The 24,659-nt window shown below is 35.9% G+C and overlaps 3 protein-coding genes across 6 annotated transcripts; all 3 read left to right on the top strand.

Annotated features, from left to right (window-relative positions):
• Positions 1-476: 476 nt before the first annotated feature.
• Positions 477-7,468, top strand: LOC104888531 (U-box domain-containing protein 33). Of its 3 annotated transcripts, XM_010673548.4 has the most exons (9): positions 477-1,006; positions 2,970-3,091; positions 3,206-3,327; positions 3,429-3,533; positions 3,684-4,500; positions 4,618-4,767; positions 4,955-5,482; positions 5,737-6,465; positions 6,926-7,468. In XM_010673548.4, exons 1-9 carry the CDS (start codon positions 823-825, stop codon positions 7,106-7,108), a joined length of 2,940 nt encoding a protein of 979 aa, XP_010671850.2. In that variant the 5' UTR covers positions 477-822; the 3' UTR covers positions 7,109-7,468. The 3 variants fall into 3 exon arrangements, with proteins under 3 accessions (XP_010671850.2, XP_057249532.1, XP_048496950.1); XM_057393549.1 differs by lacking the exon at positions 2,970-3,091 and having other exon boundaries at positions 868-1,006; XM_048640993.2 differs by lacking the exon at positions 2,970-3,091 and having other exon boundaries at positions 868-1,006; positions 3,404-3,533.
• Positions 7,469-10,021: 2,553 nt separating this feature from the next.
• On the top strand, positions 10,022-17,750 carry LOC104888530 (hypothetical protein). Of its 2 annotated transcripts, XM_010673546.4 has the most exons (10): positions 10,022-10,274; positions 12,632-12,859; positions 13,170-13,306; positions 13,484-13,531; positions 13,624-13,677; positions 14,056-14,160; positions 14,287-14,493; positions 14,624-14,709; positions 15,590-16,593; positions 17,174-17,750. In XM_010673546.4, exons 2-10 carry the CDS (start codon positions 12,679-12,681, stop codon positions 17,437-17,439), a joined length of 2,088 nt encoding a protein of 695 aa, XP_010671848.2. In that variant the 5' UTR covers positions 10,022-10,274; positions 12,632-12,678; the 3' UTR covers positions 17,440-17,750. The 2 variants fall into 2 exon arrangements, with proteins under 2 accessions (XP_010671848.2, XP_010671849.2); XM_010673547.4 differs by lacking the exons at positions 10,022-10,274; positions 12,632-12,859 and adding an exon at positions 12,900-13,047.
• A 2,491-nt stretch (positions 17,751-20,241) lies between these two features.
• Positions 20,242-21,766, top strand: LOC104888529 (hypothetical protein). The gene has a single exon (XM_010673545.4). The coding sequence runs from the start codon at positions 20,411-20,413 to the stop codon at positions 21,389-21,391; it is 981 nt and encodes a 326-aa protein (XP_010671847.2). The 5' UTR covers positions 20,242-20,410; the 3' UTR covers positions 21,392-21,766.
• Positions 21,767-24,659: the final 2,893 nt, after the last annotated feature.

Raw genomic sequence — 24,659 nt, 5'->3', positions numbered from 1 at the left:
GGACAAAAATAAACTTTAGAAAACTAATTACAAAAATGCCCGAAAATATGGTGGTGGTATGATGGAGGCGACACCATTGGTGGTTTGCAAGGGGAAGTGAGGGAAGGGGAGGAAGAGAGAAAAGAAATGAAGGTATAAGAAATTTTAGTACTGAATTACTATATTTAGAGTGTTAGTAAAAAATTTTAGGATGTTAAATAGGAAAAGTGTAGAAAGTCGGGTTGACTCAAGTAGCAAGTTTTTCCATCTTCTCTAAAAAGGATTAGGGCTCAATAATCAATACCAAGCCTGTGCGAGGGTAGTCTAGATGATTTCTTTTCACTATTTTTTTTTTTTTTAAAAGGGAAAAGTGTAAGATTTTTATGATTTGGAGGGGAAGAATATATCCGATCCTTCTATTACAAGTATTCCAAAGAGAAAGCACTTGGCAACAACTGCCACTTGAAAACTCTGTCTTGTCAGACACCTCACACCACCAGCACCATTGCAGTAAAAAAATAAAATTCTTCTCTTCTTTGCCAATTTCTCAACCAATAAATGCAATCACCGTAATAAAGCAAAGCAATAAAGTCTAAACATAATATACTTATCAAATGAGAAAGTTTTCTCTTTTTCCCATCTATCACCCAAACATTCCACCAATCTTATATGCTTATCAAACAAATCTTTATAGCAATTTCAGCAACTTGTGTTTCTCAGCAAAAACCCATCAAGGAAATAATTTGATATGAACATTTACATTCTTAATTTTCACATAAAAATTTGAAGAAAAATTCTGGGTTGAAGAACAGATTAAATCAAGAACTGGGTAATTCTTAAATTATGGGAAGTAATGAGATAGTGTGTGAAAGTAATAATTACTATGCAGAGAACACTGTGTTTGTTGCTGTGGGAAAGCATATGAAGGAGAGTGAATCTGTTTTATCATATGCAGTCCAAAAATTTGCAGGGAAGAAGAGAATTTGCGTCCTTCATATTCACCAACCAGCTCAGTTAGTTACATTTTGTAAGTTCCACTTTTCTCTCTCCTCTTTTTTAGTTGAGATTGTTTGAAATTGTATGAATCTTTATAATATTGGTTTTTTGGATTTTGTAAAAGATGGAAGTGATCTATGAATTTTTGATGATTTGGATTTTGTTGATCTTATTAGATATGATAATACTCTTGTTTTCTTCATGATGAAAGCTTAATTGAGTTTATCTAATGGAACAGTGTCAGTTCTTATAGATTGGCTTATTTATGAAGTTTTAATACACTTTGTGTCATTTCTCTGTTTCTGTGGGAATTGAAGGTTTTGTGTACATCTGTAAATGAATGACTATGTTTCTTATGTTTGATTGATTAAAGATGACTCATGGAATAGTGAAACTTTAATTTTAGGTTTCAGTTGATTGTCTTGGTTTTGGCTGTGTTACTCGGATTCGGGTACTCGTGTCAGACACGACTATATAATTATCCAAGTAAGGATAGGAGTTAGCTCAGGTGGGTAGAGCGCTCCCCTTGGCCTCTGAGTTCAGGGGTTCAATCCTTACCCCCAACATTATGCTTGGGGTATTTCCTTAGCATGCCTTACCAAGTTACCAGCCAATGTGTTGGTGTTTCCTACAGGCTAGTAGCCTTGTAGGGTTAGCCCTTGGGCTGACCTAATTTCTTAATAAAAAAAAAAGAAAAATAAAATTATCCAAGTGTGAGACTCAACTACTTGTTGATAAGTTTTAATGTTTTTGGTCCACAAAGAAGTGTTAGGATTGTATGTCGTAGAGTCGAGGATCTCACACGAATACTTGAGATGAGCCAAAGAGTCTAAGTAGTGAGTACCACAGGTTTTTGCATTTCTCTCGATAATATTGAATATAAAAAGTATATTTTATTATAGAAAAATTTGTCCATTTCTAACAAAGCTGAAAAAAAATTTAATCTTTGGCTTTGGATTTAACTAATGTACTAAATAAGAGTGTTTCGTTAACGGTTTGTGCCTCTTTTGTTTATTGTAAACTAGCAGATGGTCGTGTTTAGTTAACAGGAAATAGTTTCTTTGTTATCACACATTCACATGGGTAAATTTTATCCCAATTGACTTTCCAAGCCTTGCCATGGCAGGAAACTCTTTAGACATTGGAAGGATGTTGATGTTAAGCTTGCAAGAAAATAGGATTTAGGTAGAAATCGAATTTTGTGTTTCAGTTGACTGCCTTAGTAGTTGGAATGATCATTGATTAATTTTACAAGCAATAGCTAAATAATTAAATCCTTCACTCAGTTACGATTGATTATGTAGTACGATATGATCACATCTCCAGTGGCTTCACAACTCACAAGTATATTACCTTCTGTTTTGAGTATCTAGCTAAAACCTTGATTAAAGCTATGAGTAACTAGTAAAGTGTGTAATAGCTTTTATGTTTCTCATCATTGGTGATAGGCTAACTCCGCATTGGATCAAAACTACATAAGCCTTATTGTTGAAAAATATGGCACTTTTGCAGTTCAAATGAAACAAAAAAAAATGCAAAATTACCTCAAGATTTTCTTGATCCAACCCGTACGTCCCTCTTATACTGGATCCTTTGATCTTGTCCAACATACATGAACAACTCAACGGTTGAAGAGAAGTGAGTACAGCCATGCCAAACCCATCTTATGGATGCATATTAGCATATGGTTCTGAAACTAGATTTTTGATCTCTGAAATCATGTTATGACTGATAATTTGTTAATCAGTAAGCATTTGTATGATAGGTTGGGGATCCTTTACTGAGCCATTCCTTGTCTTTACTCGTCAAATTTGTCTAGCTTATCATGATGATGTATCAGCATACTTCAAAGAAATATTCTCTGTACTTCTGGGGCCATAATGCCAAGTTGGCAGTTTTTCCCCTTGCTGTTGCATTTGAAACACTTCCTAAAGCTTGATATTCATCACATCGAACAGCCATTTATGAAGGTTTTTCTGTTAAAATTCTTTCAGTTGATTCGAAGTTTGCAACAAGCAAATTCAAACAAAGAGCAATCAAGGCATTCCATGAATTGGATATGCAGAAACTCCATAAACTCATCAGTCAATATGTTCTTTTTGTTTCCCAAACAGGGGTAATTTCTCTTTACTAAGCTTACTTGATATGTGTATGTAAGCATGTTGTTATCTTGAGCTGTATGCCTTTATCCATGTATAATATAGTTGTCTTAATCAACCCGTGTCTCTAGGTGCGTGCGGATAGGATGTGGATAGAAATGGAGAATATTGAGGACGGAATAGTAAAGATGATTGCTCAGCATGGTATTAAATGGTTGGTCATGGGAGCTGCGGCAGACAAACATTACACAAAGTATGAGCATTTTGGTTGAGTTTGTATGGTGTCAAGACATCGCATAAGCTGGAGAATATCAATCATTACTAAATAGTCAACTAAACTGATGGATGTTGCAGGGAAATGGCAGAGCTGAAGTCCCAAAAGGCAATTTTTGTCTATGAACAAGCGCCAGTTTCATGTCACATTTGGTTTACTTGCAGAGGAAACCTTATATATACTAGGTTACTTCTCTTTGCTCTGCTTGTAAAGTTACAAATGTCACATCACAATCTGATACCTTTCCTATCATTTATGCGCATTTCCGTCATGTCTATTTGTCTCCTCATAGTGTTCAGAATTGATCAGTTAACTTAGAAAACTCATTTGAACAGGGAGGGTCTAGAAAAATACCCTAGTGTAGAGATACCTCAGACAAGTGAATCACAAAATTCAAATGTGGCTACCGAAGAATCAGATCATATAAGATTAAGTAGTCCAGAATCTTTTCTAAGACCACAACCAGTAGATGTAATGCTGGTGACTGAAGAAGGAAATCTGAGAGTAGAAGCTCCTGCTGCTGATGGTCTCTCACCGGATTCAGATTTTTCAACTGAAGAATCAGAGTCGAAATCACTAGAATCAGATGCGGTTAGTGAAGAAGATGCTGAAGGTTTCAGAGTAAATGATCCTAGTGCAGATACACGATCAATACAGTCAAATGTGGTCGCAGAAGAACCAGGGCCTGTGAGAATAGATTGCCAACCTAATGAGCCAGGGCCTGTGAGAGTAGAAGCTCCTGCTGCTGATGGTCTCTCATTGGATTCAGATTTTTCAGCTGAAGAATCAGAGTCGAAATCACTAGAATCAGATGCCGAAGGTGTCAGAGTGAATAATCCTAGTGCAGATACACTATCAATACAGTCAAATGTGGTTGCAGAAGAACCAGGGCCTGTGAGAATAGATTGCCAGCCTAATGAACATGGATCGCCACCTCGGCTAACATTTCGGGAACGTGGCTCCATTCTCCGGGCTTGTTCTGTTGACTTCAACTCTGATGTGGAGAAGTGCATGGTGTTATCTTCTTCACAGGATTGTAGGCATTTACATGATTGTATAGGTGGAGAAAAAGAAGACAATGGATATGAGGGCAACTTGCAGATGTTCAAATTTCGTTCTTCATTTGATTCAGTGTTGTCCAAAGGCAAAATGGTAGGCATCATGAAGATTCCTGCAATTTAAATGCAAAGCTTGACTAGGAATTTCTGACTGACTGGTGGGATTATCTTCTCTTTAAAAGCTCACTATGGTTGATAAATGTTTGCACAGGCAGGAAAAGGTAAACTGCTTGCACCAAGAGAAAGTCATGGTAAAATGGAACAGGCTATCTCAGATGCTGAAAGCTTGAAACAGTTGGCATTTCGAGAGTCAGTCAATCGATGGAAGGCTGAGGAGGATGCCATGGATGCTAAAAGAAAGGTACTCTTTTTTTAGCTTCATGATGTACAATCTTCTTCATTTTCTTCTATCTTTCTGATTTCCTACCATATGAAGTGAGGAAAATGTGATAAGTTCAACATAATAACCTAATTACTGGGCAGAGTGACCATGACCCTTGAAAAGTTCTTATGAAAGAAATTTGCTGTGATCACTTGAAAATTTGCAGGCTGATGCTGCAGAAATTAAATATTATGAGGAAATGAAAAAAAGAGAAGAAATAGAAGAAGCTTTGTCAAAACAGAAGCTAGCATGTGGGAGAATCAAAGAAGAGCATGAAAAGTATATGAAAGAACTTCCAGTGGTCCAAGATCAATGTTTTGGCCTAAAAAGCCAGATCAGAGAATCTGAAATTGCAGCTAAAGAGCTGGAGGAGAAGATTATTTCAGCTGTTCAGCTTTTGATATCTTTCAGGGATAAGAGGGACCAGATACAGGTGGAGCATGATAAAGCTGTCGAAGAACGAGAAAAGCTGAAGATATTAAAGCAACAAAGAACTAAAGTGTTGTCTGGCTTACATTTTTCAACTTTTTCATTGTTGGAAATTGGTGAAGTGACTTGCAGTTTTGACCCTTCTAAGAGAATCGGAGACGGGAGACACGGAAGCATTTATAGAGGAATGCTTCGACATGTAGATGTTGCTATAAGGATGCTGCCAAATGATGGCTTCTTGAGCCAACAGATGTTTGAAAGCAGGGTAAATGCACCATTAAGTCTTTAACAAGCAATTTTTTTCTTTTTATATATAAACTTGACTAGGAATTTCTGTTCTAGAATATCTCCAACCAAGCTACTTGTCATGCAGGAAGATAGAATATTAACGAAAATAAATCTAACACATGAGAACCCAATTGGTCCTTTTACAAGTGTTCCAGTTATTCTAATTAATTTGTCCATTTATCTTGTTTTAGAGAGTAAGCATATATAATATTTTGTGTTGGGGAATTGCAGGTTGAAATTGTAAGCAGGATAAGGCATCCAAACATAGTGACACTTATCGGAATTTGTCCTGAAGCACGGTCTATTGTTTATAAGTACCTTGAAAGAGGTAGTTTGGAAGACCACCTAGCATGCAAGGGGAAAAGCCTGCCTCTGCAATGGCAAACTCGTGTTCGCATTGCAAAAGAACTCTGTTCTGCCCTTATCTTCCTTCATTCAAAAAATCCTCCAATTTTCCATGGGAATATGAAGCCCACCAAGGTCCTTTTAGATGCCAATTTCATCTCCAAACTCAGTGACCTGGGCATGTTCTTTTTGATCCCTCAAAATCAGCTTCCTAACAATAGCCATAGCCCTGTGTATATAGACCCAGAGTTTCTTGAGACCGGAGTGCTCACTCAATATTCAGATATATATTCTTTTGGAATGATATTATTACAACTTTTAACTAGTAGACCTGCTTCTGGAATTGTGAGGGATGTCAAATGTGCCTTACAGAAAGATAAATTTGAATCAGTTTTAGATTTTTCAGCTGGAGAATGGCCGGTTAATGAAGCAAAAACACTGGCTCGAATGGCATTACGGTGTTGTGAGAGAAACCCATCAAAGCGACCGGATCTTGCTTTAGATATGTGGAATGCTCTTGAATCACTTAGTAAATCATGTGATCCTCAAGCGTCATGCTCGCAGAAGAAGGAAAACAAACGTCCTCCCTCTCACTTCCTCTGTCCCATTTATCAGGTATATTAATTGCCATCGTTCTGGTAGCTTCATGAGTTCCCCATGTTATTCAAACTCTCTTCCTTATACCTCAAGTACTAATATTAGATCTTCGACCCTCAGACCTGGGTAATAAGACTTCATCTTTTGGACCAGATAATGAACTTTTGCGTATAAAAGTAGTCGAGTCTTACACTTGGATATATATTATATATGTGTGTGTGTTTGGTACAAGTTCCCAAGTCCAAACACAAGATTTCGCCAATATGGAGGCCCTGATTTTGGTAGTCTTAATACCTTGAGTTTTATGTTGCACTATATCCATCAGTACATTTATGATATCGAGTAGTATAATCTAACCTATTTGGATTATTATCATTTACTAAGAGGGATAACTGAAGGGTGAAATAAACACACACCAATTAACTAGCATGTCGTGATTTTATAATTTGACAGTCCTTTTTTGTAACTTAATGTACAGGAAGTCATGACAGATCCTTGTACAGCAGCAGATGGCTATACTTACGAAGGAGACGCTATAAGAGGATGGTTAGATAGCGGCCATATAACTTCACCCATGACAAATTTGAAGCTTTCGAGCTGCAGTCTGATCCCAAACCATGCTCTTCAGTATGCAATCCAAGAATGGCTGCAGCGCTCATAAATCATAATTGTACACACTACACACCTCTAACCTTAACATTGCACATATTACGCGCCTATAGAGAGCCTATGTAGCTATGCATATAAATATACATATCAAAGCCTTTCACAATAAGGAGCCTATGTAGAAGCCAAATATTACCAAATGCTTCTATCATAAAATTACTTAACTGATAAAAGTATTATACTCCAACTCATATAGGAGTATAATCTTAATATTGTACAATGTTGTATCAGGTGAACTCAATACTATATACATACATGTAAATTATATGAGATTAACATGTTGGACCTTTTATTGGACCCTTTGTACTTGAGTTCTGGATACCTTTAACCAAAGGCGGCCTAGTCTTTTAAAGTATATTGCTCTCTTTCCTTCTGTTTTATACTAATCTCCTTGTGTGACCAATTTTGCATGAACAGCTGGGTTTCCATTCTTACTTTAGGTTACCAAAAATGATATGCCAGCTCTAACTATATCCCTACCATGGGAAATGACACCCTATAAATTCCCATCACTATTTCAAGATAATACTCCATCTAAACTATAAACCCAACATGGCAAGTACGAGTGTTCATTTTCGGATATCCGATTCGATCCGAAAATTTTCGGATTGTATCGTATCAGATATCCGAAATTTTCGGATCGGATCATGGATTATCCGAAAACTATAAAAGTTAAATTTTTCAAAGGAAAAGTTCATAAAACAAGTTTCGGATCGGATCATCGGATATTTCGGATATCCAGTCTTAAAAACGGATATTTTGGACTGGATATTCGAAAATGAAATTATTTTGATCCGTATCCGACCCGAAAAATTTCGGAAACCTGATCCAAAAACTAAAAAAGCGGATCACATCGGATATCCGAAAAATCGGATCGGCGATCTGTTCGACCGGATCGAATACTTATGAACACCCCTGAATTGACAAGTAACAGTGTTTTTGGTTCCACAAAGAAAGGTGCTTGATTTAAACAGATCACTTTTGCTAACATATTGATGAAAGTAGATAGGACTATCTTAATTGGGCTAGGCAGGTCCCCATTTGAGTCCATGGGGAGTTTCTGCTAAGCTCTTCATCCTTTAAATTTTCACTATTATTGCAATCTACATATTCTAATTGAGATTTTGGAAGATAAATCATTGATTAGCAATGAGAACTGTCACTATAGCAATAATGTCTGGTTTAGACCAATTAAACCAAGTGTAGAAAACTACCATGATATATCATTTTAGGTATTTCTAAGCTGAAATCAACATTACATAAAAGGGTGTACTGAAACTCTCACATGCTATGTTCACTAGACAATTTCTATGTAGTATTGAATATGACTATATTTATATTACTACTACTTAATTTATGGCATTTGCAAGAACTCTATGCTACTATTAGGCCTCGTTTGGTTCACATGGGAAGTAATTTCCCACGGGAATTTACATTTTATGGGAAATTCTTTCCCTTGTTAATTTCTTAGGAATTAGACAAAATTATTTGGTTGACACCATAGGAAATTGCATTTCCTAGGAAATTACTCACCAAGGGGGGGCTTGGTGAGTGATTTCCCATGTTTCATGGGAAATTCTATTTCCCTTGGAATTTGTATTTCCTATGCTTCTATCATTTCCCTCTAACCAAACACAACACCCATAATGTATTTCCTAGGAATTTGTATTTCCAAGGAAAATAGCTTCCAACCAAACAACACCTTAGTCATTAGAGAGCGTACTTTAGAAGAATTCACACATTTGTATAAAAGAGGATGGTGCTCACAACTCTATAAAAAAGATCCATGAGCATCAAGTTTTACTCAAACGAATATAGTAGTCTAAAAGAACAATTATTTCACTCGGATGGACATTGATCTTCAACATAACGCGATTTTCAAATGATTATTATGAAAAACTAACGCTAGATTAGTGGTTGTAACATTATTTATTGAATAAACATGAGTTCTTTTGATAATAACATTTTGAAGAATCAAAATATCATTAAATTAAGGATTGCCTATTCAAAATTTATATTCAAAACTTTGTTTTTCTTAACATAATGCTATAAGATGGATGAATTTAACTTTGTTTCTGAATAAACATTTATAAAAATTAATTCGTAGTTCACCCAAAAAAATTATAAGCATTAAAATACAAAAACAAATTTGGGTTTCGTTATTCAAAATTAAAGATGTTTATTTTAATATGACTTCGTATTCATGTGGGTGAATTAATAGCTAATCCCTTGTGAGCAAGTCTTATACATACTTCCCCCATTTATAAATATTTGCACCATTTCTATTTTGTACATTAGTCACATCTTACTCTTAGATTGTTTTTGACTCTTTGTTAATTTATATTTTAGGCTAAACCGTAGGCATGATAAATTTTGTTAGTTTCGTCTCACTATACTTTTGCAAAATTAACTTTTTAAAATTTTACTTATCTCTATTGTATAAGGAAAGAGGAGGGGATACCAAAAATGGTATTTTCTTTTATACCCTTAAGTAATAAAATACAAATTCATCATCTTTTATCATTATTGATTTATTAGCTTTCAAAAAACAGAAGAAAAATATACAATGAACTTTATGACATCATCATTGATTTATTGGCTTTTAGAAAACAGAAAAAAATATAAAATGAACTTTATGAATAATTTTTCGTATATATTAATATGCAATTGACTTTTTTTATTTGTTTTCGCACGCACGCGTGCATATAGGACTAATTTGTCATAATTAAAGATGTTAGTGATTAAAATTATATATCGACAAGCACGAAAGTTTTAAATGGTGCAACAATTTCCAAACAGAGTATCAACTCACATAAAAGATTGAAGTTTAATTTTTTCTACACATTTCTATTTGGGGACCTATATTATTAAAGGAAAAAAAGGAAAGTTAAAAAAAAAAAAAAGAGAGAGAGATTAACTAAAAGTGGAATTGCAATTTGCATTTCTCTCCTTCTTCTCCTTGTTTCTTCTCTCACCGTCTCAAAGGTTTCGCCGACCACCTTTTGTTTCACGTACTTGTTCTTAATTCATTCTTTTGTTTCCCAGATTAATTTCTTTTCTCTCTCCTCTTTTCACTCGCAAAACGCTGGTATTCCTTCATCGATCGACGCTTCTTATTCTCTCTCTCTCCTTTGAATCATAAAGTGTCAACTCACTACTGGGTACGTCACACTTTTCTCAAACTAGCCAACCTTTTACATTTTAAGAAATCATCATCATTTTTACATGTTGTTATATTATATGCTTTTCCTAGATCATATTGATACCAGAAACTTTGTAAAGTAGTTTAGTTTTGATCTGATTTTTGTACTTTTTGGTGATCTGCCCTTTTCTTTAGAAGGGTTGTAGTATGATTTTAAGCATGAATATTACGCATTTGGGGAATTTTTTAGGGATTTTGATCATTGTGGATCCAATGTAGATTGTGGGTGTTGTATGTTTTGTTGTTTTGTGAAGCATGATTTTGTTTCATTAATTTTAGCATTTCTGGTGGTTTTTGTTCTTTGATTTGACCTTTTTCCTTTATATTTTATTGGATTTCATGTAGTAATATGCTATTGTTTTATTTGGGTTGTGCCTTTTTGCGCTTGTTATCGGAAAGGGTATATTGGTGCTTGTTATTATGTGTTTATATGGTTTTTGTTGGTAGTTATCCATGTACATTGTGCTGTATCTTATTGGGATTTATGTGTAGTGTAGAAATATTGGAGGCGTTATGTTTGAATCGATTTTCTTCACTAGTGAAGTGTGTTGGGTGCTTTTCGTTTGAAGCCCCACAATGAAGATTGCAAATGTATTTTAAATAATGTGAAAGAATTTCTTCTTGGCTGGGGGCCTATTCGCCAATAGTAGGATCTTGTTCGTCCAGCTGCTCCACCGTTCCGCTTCTATGTGATTGAAAAGCTATACGGTATACTTACTTTCAAGGACTGATAAAGAATTTGATTTCTGTATGGAAATACCCCTTTGAGAATAGGGTCTCAGATTTTATCTCGAAAGAATATGATTCTGGCTAGTCCGAGGACTAATGTGAATTGGGATAAATAGTTATGGGTGAGTTACTTTAGCTTGGAATTTTGTTTCGTAAGAAATCTACGTTGCTGGTATGCTGCAAAGTGTTTTCAGGAGTCCTCATATAAGGATATGTTAAGGAAGTGCTAAGTTGATTATGCAGTGTAATGTTGCTAACTAAGGGATGTTGATTCCATACCACTTCTGTGTTATTGAAAACCTATGCAGTATACTCAATGTTTACAAGGATTGATAAAGAGTCTTGAGTTCTCTTTGGAAATGTAGCTTTAATAATGAATACTGCTTGGGTCTAGGAACTTGGAATTCAATTGTGGTTGGCCCAAGAAGGCAAGAACTAACGGGATGATAATATGCGCAAGTTGTTTTAGCTTGAGAAACTTTTGTAAGAAACCTACATTAGGGGTATATGAAAATATTTTCGGCAGTCCTGATATAAGGATGTGTTTACAGAGCACTATTGCTCAACAAGGGAAGATGATTGAAGATTGAACTCAAGAGAAGGACTCCATGAAGGCTGTTACTTAGCTCTCCCCCATGGGTGGTAACAGCAACTTTTTGATTTCGTAAAGGGAAATATAAAAGGTCATAGGCTCATAGCTGTCTTGAAGTTGGCTTCTTTCTACTGATTGCTATAATATCTGATCCCTGAATTTCTGAGGAAGTTTGATCCCATGAATTTTTGATTGCACATCTATCGTCTTGGGGACCTGTACTTGGAGGAAATTTTTTGTTGTCTTCTGTATATAAGGCAGCTGGCTTTGCAGCAATAGTGAAATGAAATTCTCATACAAGTATTCTGATTTTCTTTGTTCTTAAAGAAAGGCTTAAGTACATGGAAATTGCAGAATATTGAACGTCGGGATCACACCAATTTGTATTCTGATTTAAATGGAAAGGCTTTTTAAGAGATTATAGGTGGTAACAAGCCTCCTTAAAAATGTTATAGTTCAGTGAAGACATTCAAAGGGTGATCATGACAAGTAGTTTTGAAAAATCTATACCTGTGTTTTAGCCTTTTAGGTGATCATTTTATCTTGTAACCTAGTGCTGTAGTGCATGCTTTTGTTACAGCTGTCTGGATCTTTTTAACAGTTGAAGCATTATCTTACAGGTATTCGTCAATGAGCATTTCATTGCACAGATTCTTGTGACATATGACCAATTTGTCTTGATATACACTCAAATTAGAGAGAACCACTATCCAGTGTCAAGACACTGTTTGTTCTTTTTTACTTTGAATGAGGAGTGCCGGTTCCATTGATGAACCACAGTTATCTGAATTTATTTATTGGATGGATCTTTGTGACTAGTTTATGTGGCTACTATAACTCTTATGACTTTCATTTAATTGTTCAGTGTCCTGCCTGAAAAGTTGTTTGTACAATTTACTATTCTTCATATGCTATCTATTCACTCATTTTCTTGTTTTTCCTGAACTTTGCTGCAATTTCATACTATATTTCTTGAATGAGAATGTCTTGTGCAGTACATTTTTCCAAGGTTGCAACCATTTAAGTGAATTTTCGAGGATAAATGCCTCTTCCAAAGCTCAAGGCCTCTGGTGCAGTAGATACAATGAAGGTGGATGATGGAAATGACTCTTTAGACACATTCATCAGACAAGCAATAGGGAAAGAGCCCTTTCTTTCTTTCTCAAGGGCTAATGACAGTCCAGTTCAGTGGATTCAGTTACTTCATGCCTTGGATCAGCAAGGTACTAGCAAATTTTCTAATTCAGTGAAGTTTATTAGGATGAATGGAAGGGAAATTTTATTGACTATCTCTTCGTAACAAGTATCTTATGAATCTGAGATTACTGGTCCAAAGGAATCTGTGCAACGTGTTAAACATGGTGGATATAACATATTCCGACAGTTGTCTAGGCGCATGTTAAGGCTAATGGTGAGTAATGAGTGTGAAAATGTGCATGTGTCACTAGCTGCTCTCAAGTTAGGGGCTAGCACTATGGTGTGACTTGTGCAGAAGCATATTTTTCTAATTACTTTCTATATATTCGATGGCAGATCTGCCAGGATGGCCTTTGCTCTCTCCATTGAAGGTTCAAATGCAGAAATGTGAGAAGTGCTCTCGTGAATTTTGTTCAACCATCAGTTATCGAAGACATATGCGCCTACATAGGCGGAACTTGAACCTCGATAAGGTATTTTCTCTTGCCTTTTTACTTGGTTGGAGTTGCGGTTTATAGAAGTTGTGAAATGGTTGCTCATTTATGTTATCTTCAGAGGTCAAACCTTATTTTCATACACAATTCTTTTTGGAATTTAGCTTTGATAAGTATTCTCTTCTACCTTGGCTGATGTGGGTGCCCATTCTACAGGATTCAACTATGAAAAATAGGGGCCTGCTGCAAGCTTTTTGGGACAAGGTACCTAATTTTTTAATTCTTGTGGGATTTCTTGGTAACTTGTGTTGGAGGCTTTCACTAATTCTGTGATTTTTTTGGCTCTCTTGATGCAGCTGTCTCCAGAGGAGGCCATGGAGATTATGTCATTTAATGACATTTCTCTTGAGGTAAAAACTTGTTTTTTGGGATCATAGTTTGTTTGACAAGCTTGTGGATGCTCCAACGAATCCCCCCCCCCCCAAGAACAACCTTTTAGCAGTTATCTACTTATCTGCCATATATCTCTAAAATCTTGGGATAATGCGTATAGTATTACACGATAATCTTGTGTGCTAATTGTAAAATCAGCTCTTAAAAAGTTGTGTATGTAGTCGTATAGCTTTCAGCTCGTCAATATATGTTAGGCATATCACACGTTAGTTTCAGGAACCTGTGACGGTGGGGAACTTGATTTTCTCTTGCTATCTTGACGTCTATCATCTTCATTCCATAACTAAAGCCTGGATTATTTTTCTTATTAACTTTTTCCATTGATCTTTCTCTAGGGAGTTAGTGGGTCTTCGATTGTAAAGGCGTTGACTTCATTCATTCGGAAGCCTGGATTCAGTTCTTTACCACAAACTTATGTAAAATCTGGCTCTGCACTCCTGGTAAGAGGACAGTTGTTCTTCTGGACAGTTGTTTTTTATTATCTCCTGTCAAACTCCTAATTTTATGGCATTATTTAACTTGTTATCAAGATAGTCTTGGTTTGACAGTGATGGTTAACTTGGCAGGACATTGTCCAGGGTAGACCTTCCAGGTTCCCGATATCATCACAGGAATTGTTTGCTATTTTAGATGATGCAAGCGAGAAGACCTTTTTATGTGCTGGCACAGCTGAATCATTACAGAAGTATGTGTTTGATGGAGAGGCAGGAAAGATTGGGCTTGAAATGAGGAACTTGGTTGCTTGTACTAGCTTCCTTGCTGAGCAGAAATTGGTACAGACTTGACTGTTTTTTCGTATTTACTATGTGTTTTGTACGAGCACTTTGAGTGTATTCCCTTTTTAATGCTTGCTTCTTTGGATTCAGACCTATGTGTCAAATGCTTACTATCTGTCTTGAGCAGGTGAAGGCATGCCTTGCTGACAAGGACGCTGAGGCTTTGAGATATCAGAAATTGCTTGTGGAGGAAGAAGAAGCTGCTCAAAAGAGGTATCTTGCTGTTCTTATGTGCAACTTCTTGACTTAATAGCCAATTTAGGCTCAAACTAATGAATATACACTGTCCCAAATTGATTAGCCATGCTTTACCTTTGTCCATAATTGTTGTTGATCATATGGAAATATTTCCCCATGAGTATTTATTCAGATAAATTTAGTAAGAGTGCTGTTGCATTGTGAATCGATATATTGTCTTAAGAAATTCGTTATCGAAGTTTACAATCTATGACCCAAAGAGTCAAATATAGCCTATTATTTTGTGATGTGGGATTATATGTTGCTGATGATGCAATTGATGGTTTGGTAACCAGTCAACGTACTTTTGTGCACGTATTGCTTTTTTTCGGATTGTCTTGTAAGATAGATTGTGAACAATCATCTGCCTTAGTATGGGTTTCAGTGGATGTTGAAGGCTACACAAGCTTGTGTTCGGAGGAAGTGTGCTTTGATAGTATGACAACAGACTCTCGCCATCAGAATACTTATCTTCAAAAAATTACTCTTGTGAGGATTTAGTCAGGATTAGCTTGCACATATGGTCTAGACTCTACGCACAAGAATTGTAGCTTCCCCATTAATGATTCATGTTTTTGTGTAGATAGGCTTGCATGTTTCTGTGTGTGCCCTCTCATATATAATCTCAACTTCTTTTCTTAAATTTTTTATCTCTGCAAATGTTCACCAGAGTGTAGGATTTCTAGGAGTAGGACCTACTGGAATTTAGTAAAGAGCTTTCACTTAAAAAATTTTGGCCTATATTGCGGATGATGATTAATTGGGGTCAGGCAATACCTTCGGGCACATTCTCTTCTATTTGCTTTGAGCCTGTTTTAAATTGGAACTGATATGCTTTGTATGTACGCTATTACAGACAAGCAGCTATTTTGGAAAAGAAAAGACAGAAGAAACTTAGGCAAAAGGAGCAAAGGGCAAAGGAGCAAGGCAGTGCAGAAACAGATGATTCTCCGGAAGACAGTTACCCTTCTCCACCAACCTCTAGTGCTGTTGACACCCCTGACTATATTCTAGAAGTGCCAGAAGTTCCTCACACGTCTGTTTTATCTTCTGAGTCTTTTCAAATGATTGATGTTGAAGCAGATCGTGCCAAGAGTTATGAACATGAATATTTAGATTTAGATTCTTCTCATAATGTATATCCTGATATGGATTCTTACCAAAATGTTGAGAATAGAACATTGCATCGAAGTGGTCGAAGACACACAGCTAACTCTCGTTGGCAAGCACCAAAATTGCAGAGAACCTCTAATGGATTTCATACCAGTCACAATTACCAGGCACCAAAGCTTGGAGCAGCACAAAAGCATGCCTCTTCCAGGGATTCCCGAGTTGCTACCAATGGCATTAAAGTGTGGACTCCAAAACCAAAATCAGACACTGATGAAGAGAGTTACAGAACTAGGTTACAGATTGAAGCACCAAATGTACAGGACAAAAAGCATGAAGTTCTAATTGGTTCTATATCTGTTACACTTGGAAATTGCAGTAACCTGCAGCACGACGAAGATCTTGGTCATGCTCCGCTGAGAAGTGCTTTGGAGCTTTCCACAACAGATATAGATGGAATTCATGAGAGGCCTGTCAAACCTGAGGCAGCTCAGAGTACTGCAAATCGCTCAACTGTCAAGCTCTGGAGACCTGTTAGTCGAAATGATAATGGTGGTCAGCCCCCCAGTCAGAACGGGGTTGATGCTTGTGAAGTTGGTGACACTCGCAATAACAGTGATGAGGTCCAGCAGACATGTGAAGCGCAGACTTGCTCTAACTTCCATGAAGAAAATCATGCTTCTGGGGAAGGTGGACTTCAGAGAGACTCAGGGTTCTCCAGCCATGTGGCAGAAGCTTTTCTTGCAAAGAGTATGTCCTCTATTCCCAAATGCTTACTGACCCCTTTATTGAGCATCTCTCTAATAAATTAACTGTAAGCTGTATGTTGAGAGCTTGTGCTTAGTCTTGCACGCTCTTCCTAATATTTATTGTATACCAGGGAGATTGTCATTAACAACTTTTAGGGTGAAATTATGCAACTTGATTCGTGCAGAAACTGGTGTAATATAGGAAACCTAATTTTCAGGAAATGGAAGAATGTGGAGTTTGGTTGGCAAAGAATAGGAAGTTGCATTATTTAGAAAGTAGAATTTCTGCCCACAAAATTGAGGAAGTTGCTTACCCGGGCCCCCTAGATAAGTGGAACTCCCCATTGAAAGTAAACTTTCCATGATGAACCGAACAAGTTTTTGCATAGCCTAAGAAATGTAACATGGAAAAAACAACTGAATAACCACTAGTTACGTTTCAAGATAAATGTTATGAGACAGATCAATTCTTTTATTTCTGTGAAGTGTAGACTTTTGGTTGAAATGAAGTAGGTATCTGAACATTAATTAATGTACGAGTGCTCTTCTGTTGACTTATTTTGCACGACAATCTCATGTAGGGTGGAAGGAGGCTATTGCATCATACCATGTGAAACTTGTGTTACCTGACGCTAGACCTCCAGAATGCCCCCAGGTACATTGTAATAGCCAAGAAACTTTATACTCGTCCAAGTTGGAGCGGCGTGGCATCCTTCACAGTGCAGAGAACCGTTTGGAGAGCTACACAAACCTTGAACTTTCAGCGGCTGTGAAATCAAAGACCAGAGCTAAGCCAGAGAAGGGCAGTAAGGTGAAGTACATCCCAAAACAAAGAAGTGCTTATTGAAACTCATGGGAATTTATAGGTGGTATAGCAAATGTGCAGTTTTTCATCTACTATATCTTACATTCTTAGCAGAGGTTCCAATTTTAACAGCAGGTCTTCTGTCCGTAAAATTTTGAGGGAAGTGATTATTTGGTAGTAATCTTTTTTATTTTCTGGTCACAGGATGCAGTGAGTTCTTTTTTTTTTTTTAATTTCTTTTTGCCTTCAATAGGTTGAAATTTTCTCATGTAATAAATTGGTTTTTTAGTGTTATTGCTGATTTTACCCTCTGGCTTTTGGCTGGCAACATAAGGTTTTACTCTTCTCTTGTATCTTTGAAATGTGGAAGTGTATAGCTGCCATAGCTTAAGATGCTAGGACTAGTTGGAACCTAAACATCATTGTCAAAAATTTCTGATTTTTTCCTCCTTTTCTTACGATCGGATCGATGGTATCTGTGTATATAGGATGAGTGCTTGACCTGAGGCTTGAGAGTTGAGATGTAGGTATTGACATGGTTGATTATCTTGGACATGCACCTTCTAGAGCAAAGCGTTTATTTAACTACCTTAAAGCTTGCTTCATGTCCCAAACTTATTGATGTTTCAAATTCGAAAGGTGTTGCTGATATTGAGGATGAGATAACTAGTTAAGTTGATGGCTTGGGTATGTCATATGTGAGAAATTTACTAGATTATACACCGCTAAGGGTAGTAGAATGTTGGGATTTAGAATGTTTAAGAAGTTGGGGGAGGCTAGCAAAAGTGTTAAGAAATTATGTTTGGTGGAGCACATTGCTCTTGAAAGAAGAGAATGGGTACAAATAATCTGTGGACTTGTTCCTGTTGCAATTAAGGCTTTGCATTGTTTGTTTGGGTGTAACAGATTACTTGTAAAATCCCTTTATGATAGACCTACCTCTTCATCTTCTTTTTTGACCTTTTCTAAAATTAGTACAAGGCTCACCTGCCATCTTTTCTATTTTAGACACAGTTTTGCTACTTAGTGTACCAATGTATTTACTTACAGTTTGAATGTCAATATAACAGAGATTCATTACAACATCACTTGAATGACACTTATATATATTGTGATAGACTATTACTTCAATTTTTTTGGAGATTTGCTCAATTCATGTTACATAAGATTTGTTTTAGAGGATGGATTATGCACTAGGGTGTACAGTGCTCATTGTACACCCAAAAAGTACATATCGGTTATATAAAAGAATACGAACTTTTTTTAACAATTTTTCTACCTAAAAAAGAACAAACGACTTAAAATTAAAGAACATGTAAATTTATATTTATAAAAAAAATAGGTTATAATAAAAAGAGCATATAACAAATGAACATATGTGTTTAAATTAAAAGGACATACCTTTTAAATTTAAATTTGACAAAGGAATTTTTGCAAATAAAATATTTTTTAAAAGGTAAAAGAAATTGCAAAATTTAAGAAAACAAATAACAACAAATTTTGGTGCACCATCCTCTATATGCATATTTGCATGAGGGTGCACCATCCTCTACGTTCCTATTGCGGATTCATTTAGTGCAAGAAGTTCCATCAACAGGACGGCACAGAGGGGATGGGGAGGGGTGCTGTTCTTGTTATTTAATGTGACTCGAGTTATATAAGAAACTAACGCAAGTCCATAATCAAAAGCTTAAATGGGTAAAGTCTTATTTCATCTCTCATTTGCTACTTTCACAATTTTCAAGCCAATATTTGACCATCAATAATTTTAGTTACGTATGATTATACATTATAAAAGGTTATGATTCTAAAATTTAAAATTAAAATAATATGTACAAAAATCCTAGATAACTACATTATTTCCTATATATACTTTTCGCTAATAGTAAATCAAATACGCAAATTATTAGAATAGGCTGCCTTATTATTTTAACGTAAAATTAAACAAATTCAGACATGCATTTTCCTAACAAGCTTATTTCATCTCAATCTAACCCAATACAATCCCTACACATCTCGCATTGATCTACTCGTCTCTTCTCTCCTTTCATTTCCTTTTGAATCTCGAATTACATCAGAAAATTTTACAAAATAACCCGAGAGTCTTACCTAATAGTTTAAATTAGTCACTACATGGATTAAGTTAGTAAACTAGTCACTAAATGAGGTAAAGAATGTGAATACTAAATGTATTAAACTTGTCACTAAATAGATTAAACTAACTAATCATATATTCATACACGTGATTCGTTCTCTTCTTAATATAATTTTTGAGTCGTGCCTAATTTTAAATTAAAAATAAAAGTCCTTTAAGAAGATTAATCGAAACAAAATAGGGTGAAATTCCGATATATTTCGAATTCAACAAGAGCAAATGGGTAAAGTTTAGACTGAGAGGATATAGGGACTGTTCGGCAAAAGTAGTTGTTGTGGCAGCTAATAGCTATAGAATTAGATTCAGCTTTACTAGATGTTAGTTGTAGAATTAGTTGTCAGTTGTTATACTAGCTGTCAACTGTCGGATATTAGTTGTTAGTGTTTGACTGTGAACATAACTTTTATAACAATTAGTGTTTAGTAAAACTAATTGTTCATATAAAAAAATTATAAAAATAAACTATATTCAATCTTCAAATGTACTACAAAAGCTACCTCTACCCAATAGCTAATATTATATAGCTTTTCTAAAACACTAGTTTAAAATCTACTCTAAATACTAATTTACCAAACACAACTTTTCACCATAATTAGATTTTTGACTTATTGAGACACTAAAAGCTACGTCAAAAACTATTGCCGAACACGCCTCTAACATGGGTAGTCGGGTACAGTTTTGTTGCCTCCGTTGCCGTGGATGTTTCAATAGAAGTCTTGTTACATAAATTTGTTCTTCTTAATTCGTTAAAAGTCTTCATAGAAAATAGGGTGTCCTAACTTTTATCATGTACCAGACAAAAAAACAAAATGCAAATGAGCAAACTGATAATCATCTCTTATTAGTGTACCACGTCTTATGTTTCTCCATCCACACAACACTCCCCTCTCCTCGCCACTTGTCAGTTGTCACACAATCACTCTCTCTCTCTCTCCTCAGTCCTCCCTACTTTCCTCAATACTTCAATTCTCTCCCACTTTTCCCCCATTATACACTTCTCCAATTCTCCATAATCCATCTACCAAAATCCCAAAACATCAAAATCTCACTCACTCAATCAAAATGTCAGGTGGAGTTGGTCCAACTTGTGACATAAGTCTCCCAAAAGAAGAACACCCACTTGAAAAACAAGCTGAAAACATAACAACTTCACTAAATTTAACATCAAAACACCCACAAAAACCTGGCAATAATCTTCTATTCTTAAACTTACGCCAATTAAACTGTCTTGCTATTATGATTGTCTTAGCTGCAAGTGGCATGGTTAGTCCTGGAGACTTTGCCATATTTGTTTTCTCTGTTATTTACATCTTCTTCCTTTCTAACTTTGCATATCCAACTTATAACAACATCTCTCCTACCCAACAAAAACCCGTTTTTGATCAAAACAATAAAATACTTAACATTTACATAATCTTTGCTGGAGTTATTGGGTTGTTATTTCCCATTTTGTACATCTTTCATGGTATCTTAGAAGGTGATCAAGATGGAATTAAAGCAGCTGCTCCTCATGTTTTTCTTCTTTCAAGTCAAGTTTTTATGGAAGGTGTTTCGATTTCGGACCGATTTTCGTTGCCTATTCGGGTTTTTATACCCGTTTTTTTTAACTCATGTAGGATGTATACTCTAGTAGAGTGGCTTAAGGAAGAAATGGTGAAAGTTGTGGAAGGTAGATATAGTGGTTCTTATAGTAGGTTGTGTGTTGGAAGAGCTCTTGCTGTTGCTAATTTTGTGTTATGGTCTTATAATTTGTTTGGGTTTTTGTTACCTGTTTATCTTCCTAGAGCATTTAAGAGATACTACTCAGGAAATGGGTCTACTACTTTAAAGGAGGAATGATATATACATGTAGAGTGATCATAAAAAAACTGATTTGATAGTCCATGCAGTTAGCTTTGTTGGTCAAGTATTTTCGAGATCGGAAATTGAATTTCGTCTACATCACTACTTAGGATGGGTTTTTGCGACTCGCAATCGAAAATTGAGCACTTCCAAAAATAAGACTAAAAATGTATGGGTCAAATTTAGCCGGTTTTGGGTCGATGGTTGATCCATTAGGTTTAGTATATGATTATATGTAATGTGAATTGTTAAGTAGCTTTGCTTTTCTTGGGATGTTTTGAGTTCCAAAGCTTCTGCAATGTATTTTTGAGTTTTATGTCCCGTTTATCTCGACAATCTCGTTACTTTTAGTATATTATTATTGTTTCTTTTCTTTTGTTGTCATAGACTCATGCAAACGTTTGACTGATATTGTCTAAGGAACAGTATAATAATAGATTTTTTAACTATGATAGTATAAATATTTGTCCCTTATCTCGTAATAATATAAATTTTTAATTATTTTTAAATAATATAAATATTTGTTTAAAATTTCTCTAATAGCGTAATGTGATAAGAAAATTTTAAAAAATCGAAAATCTCTCTCCTCCCCCTCCTATCGTTAGAGATTAATCTAGAAAAATCTAAAAGTGTAATGAAACATGAAGTGATGTATCTAGAAACATCTTGTACAAATCAAAGATACTAGACAAATGTAGAGAAATCTAGAAACTAGAACTACAACAATTATAAATATGTGTTGTATGTGCATGAGTTGATAGGGAGCCAAACAAGTGAGCTCCACATAAAATATTAGGAAAGGTAGAAACAAAGGATTTTAATAAGGTGAATGAGATACATGAGTTCTCACAAACTTATACGATTAAGTATCAATGAAAAGGTAATTTTTATGATACTATTCGGGTCCATTAAAACTTTCGCGTGCGTCACAAATTCTATCATGGTATCAGAGCTGCAAAAGTGATTACGAAGAAGATCGAAGACCCGAGAGATGAAAATCAAGCTTGTAAGAAGAGACTTGGATGGCACAATCAAGGTAAGTATCTAATACAAAATTTCAAAGAAGATAATTAAAAGGTATGGAGATGAAATAAAAGAGTTTTAGGAGAAGATAAAAATGGAAGATATGTTTGGAAATTAAAATATGATGATGGAGAAAAAAAATGGATGAAATAACTTTTGAGAAATGTTGAAGATTAAAATGTAGGATAAATTGGATGGTTCATGACATGAATATCAACAAATGAAATTAACATTGGAAGAAAAGGAAAGAATGAAAAAAAAGGGAGAATATTGGTGACAAGAGCACCAATAGTTGGGAAGAAGGAAAAAAAATGAAAAGAAAAAGGAGAAGAACAAAAAAAAAAAAAAAAAAAGAAGTTCAAGAGAAAGATTTTGGAGTTTGCTAATGACATGGGCATTAGCAGAGATGATTGGTGACATGAGCATCAATGAAAGAATGAAATTGGATAAAGATATGTGAAGAAGAAAAATGAAAAAGTTCAGATTAGGGAGAGTAAGTTGGTAACATGGGTATTAACACAAAACATTGAAGATCAAGAAGATGTGAAGAGAAAGCAAAACTGAGGATAGTTGGTGACATGGGCACTAACAAAAGCAATTTCAGTGCATGGTCGAGTTGTTGATGACAACTGCATCAACATATTTAAGATTTTTAAAGTATAGATTTTTCAAAATTAAGGGGGAGTGTTAGAGATTAATCTAGAAAAATCTAGAAGTGTAATGAAACATGAAGTGATGTATCTAGAAACATCTTGTACAAATCAAAGATAATAGACAAGTGTAGAGAAATCTAGAAACTAGAACTACAACAACTATAAATATGTGTTGTATGTGCATGAGTTGATAGGGAGCCAAACAAGTGAGCTCCACACAAAATATTAGGAAAGATAGAAACAAAGGGTTCTACCAAGGTGAATGAGAGACATGAGCTCTCACAAACTTGTACGATTAAGTATCAATGAAAAGGCAATTTCTATGATACTATTCGGGTCCATCAAAACTTCCGCGTGCGCCATAAATTCATATCACCTACCAATTGAAATTCCACTACAAAATTATTGAATTTTCCCCTCTCCTCCTCTCTTACCCCACCCCATAACACTACGTCTTTCCTCATCCATTCCAAAAAAACACCGCTACTCTCCTTCCCACTCCCGAAAACACTTCTCTCTCCCTTACCCCATAAACCATCCCCATCACTCGTTCACCCCCGAAAACCATCTCCTATCACTCGTTCATCCCCGAAAACCATCTTTCATCACTCGTTCGTCCTCGAATACCACCCACCATCACTCGTTTACCCTTGAAAACCACCAAATCCAACCACCTCACTACCGAAAACCACCAATTCCAGCCACCCCAACCTTCGAAAACCATTCCCCTCCACTCCCTCATCCTCGAAATACACAAAATTCAGCCACAGCCGCCGTGAACCCCACCCACCAAATCCTATCAACACCACATTCATCACCATGAACCCTAAATCATTCACAAAATAAAAACCCCAAACCATCCTGAATAAACTGTCAAAGCAAAACATCACCGCCATTATTTTTGAGTGGGGCTGATTTTAAGATAGGACAGTGGGTTTTAGGTAGGGGGTTAATCTTGTGGGTGAAGGGTTGTTACGAGGGTGGGCGGTGGGTAATGGGTAAAGTTTTGATTTCGAGTAGGTGAGGGTTGCTTTGAGTGTTATGGCTATTTATAGGTGGGTGATGGGTTGTTTCATGGGTGGAGGGGAGCTAATTCGACTAGGTGAGGTGTGATTTTGGTGTTGGTGGTGGTCAAAGGGTAAGTAGCAACGGGGGGAGGGGCGGCAACTGTCTGGGGGGGAAAGGGGGTGGCTCTGCCACGGGAAAAAGGCAGTGGAGGAGGGAGGGATAGGGGTGGGGTTAAGGGTGGACAAGAGAGAAAGACAGTGAAGGGGGAGCAAGAGAGAAGAATGAAATGAAAAAAAACAAATGAAGAAGAAGTAAATGCCACGTAAGCAATTTACTTGCACCAACAAGTAACTAACCGGTCATGCCCTACTGGATGAATTTTTAGACCAAAATTTGTATTATTTAAAAATAATCAAAAGTTTGTATTATTGCAAGGGAACAGACAAAAGTTTTTATTATTCTAGTTGAAAATCTTATGACAAAAAATCTACATAAAGTTATTATATTTTTAGAACAATTTAATAAATTTCTAGTAAGTAGTAAGTATCACTTAACTAATTTTCTTCTGGAAAAGTTGATAT

Source organism: Beta vulgaris, chromosome 3 (assembly GCF_026745355.1).
Source record: "Beta vulgaris subsp. vulgaris cultivar EL10 chromosome 3, EL10.2, whole genome shotgun sequence".
Classification (NCBI taxonomy): Eukaryota; Viridiplantae; Streptophyta; class Magnoliopsida; order Caryophyllales; family Amaranthaceae; genus Beta; species Beta vulgaris.
This window is presented reverse-complemented; position numbering and strand designations above follow the sequence as displayed.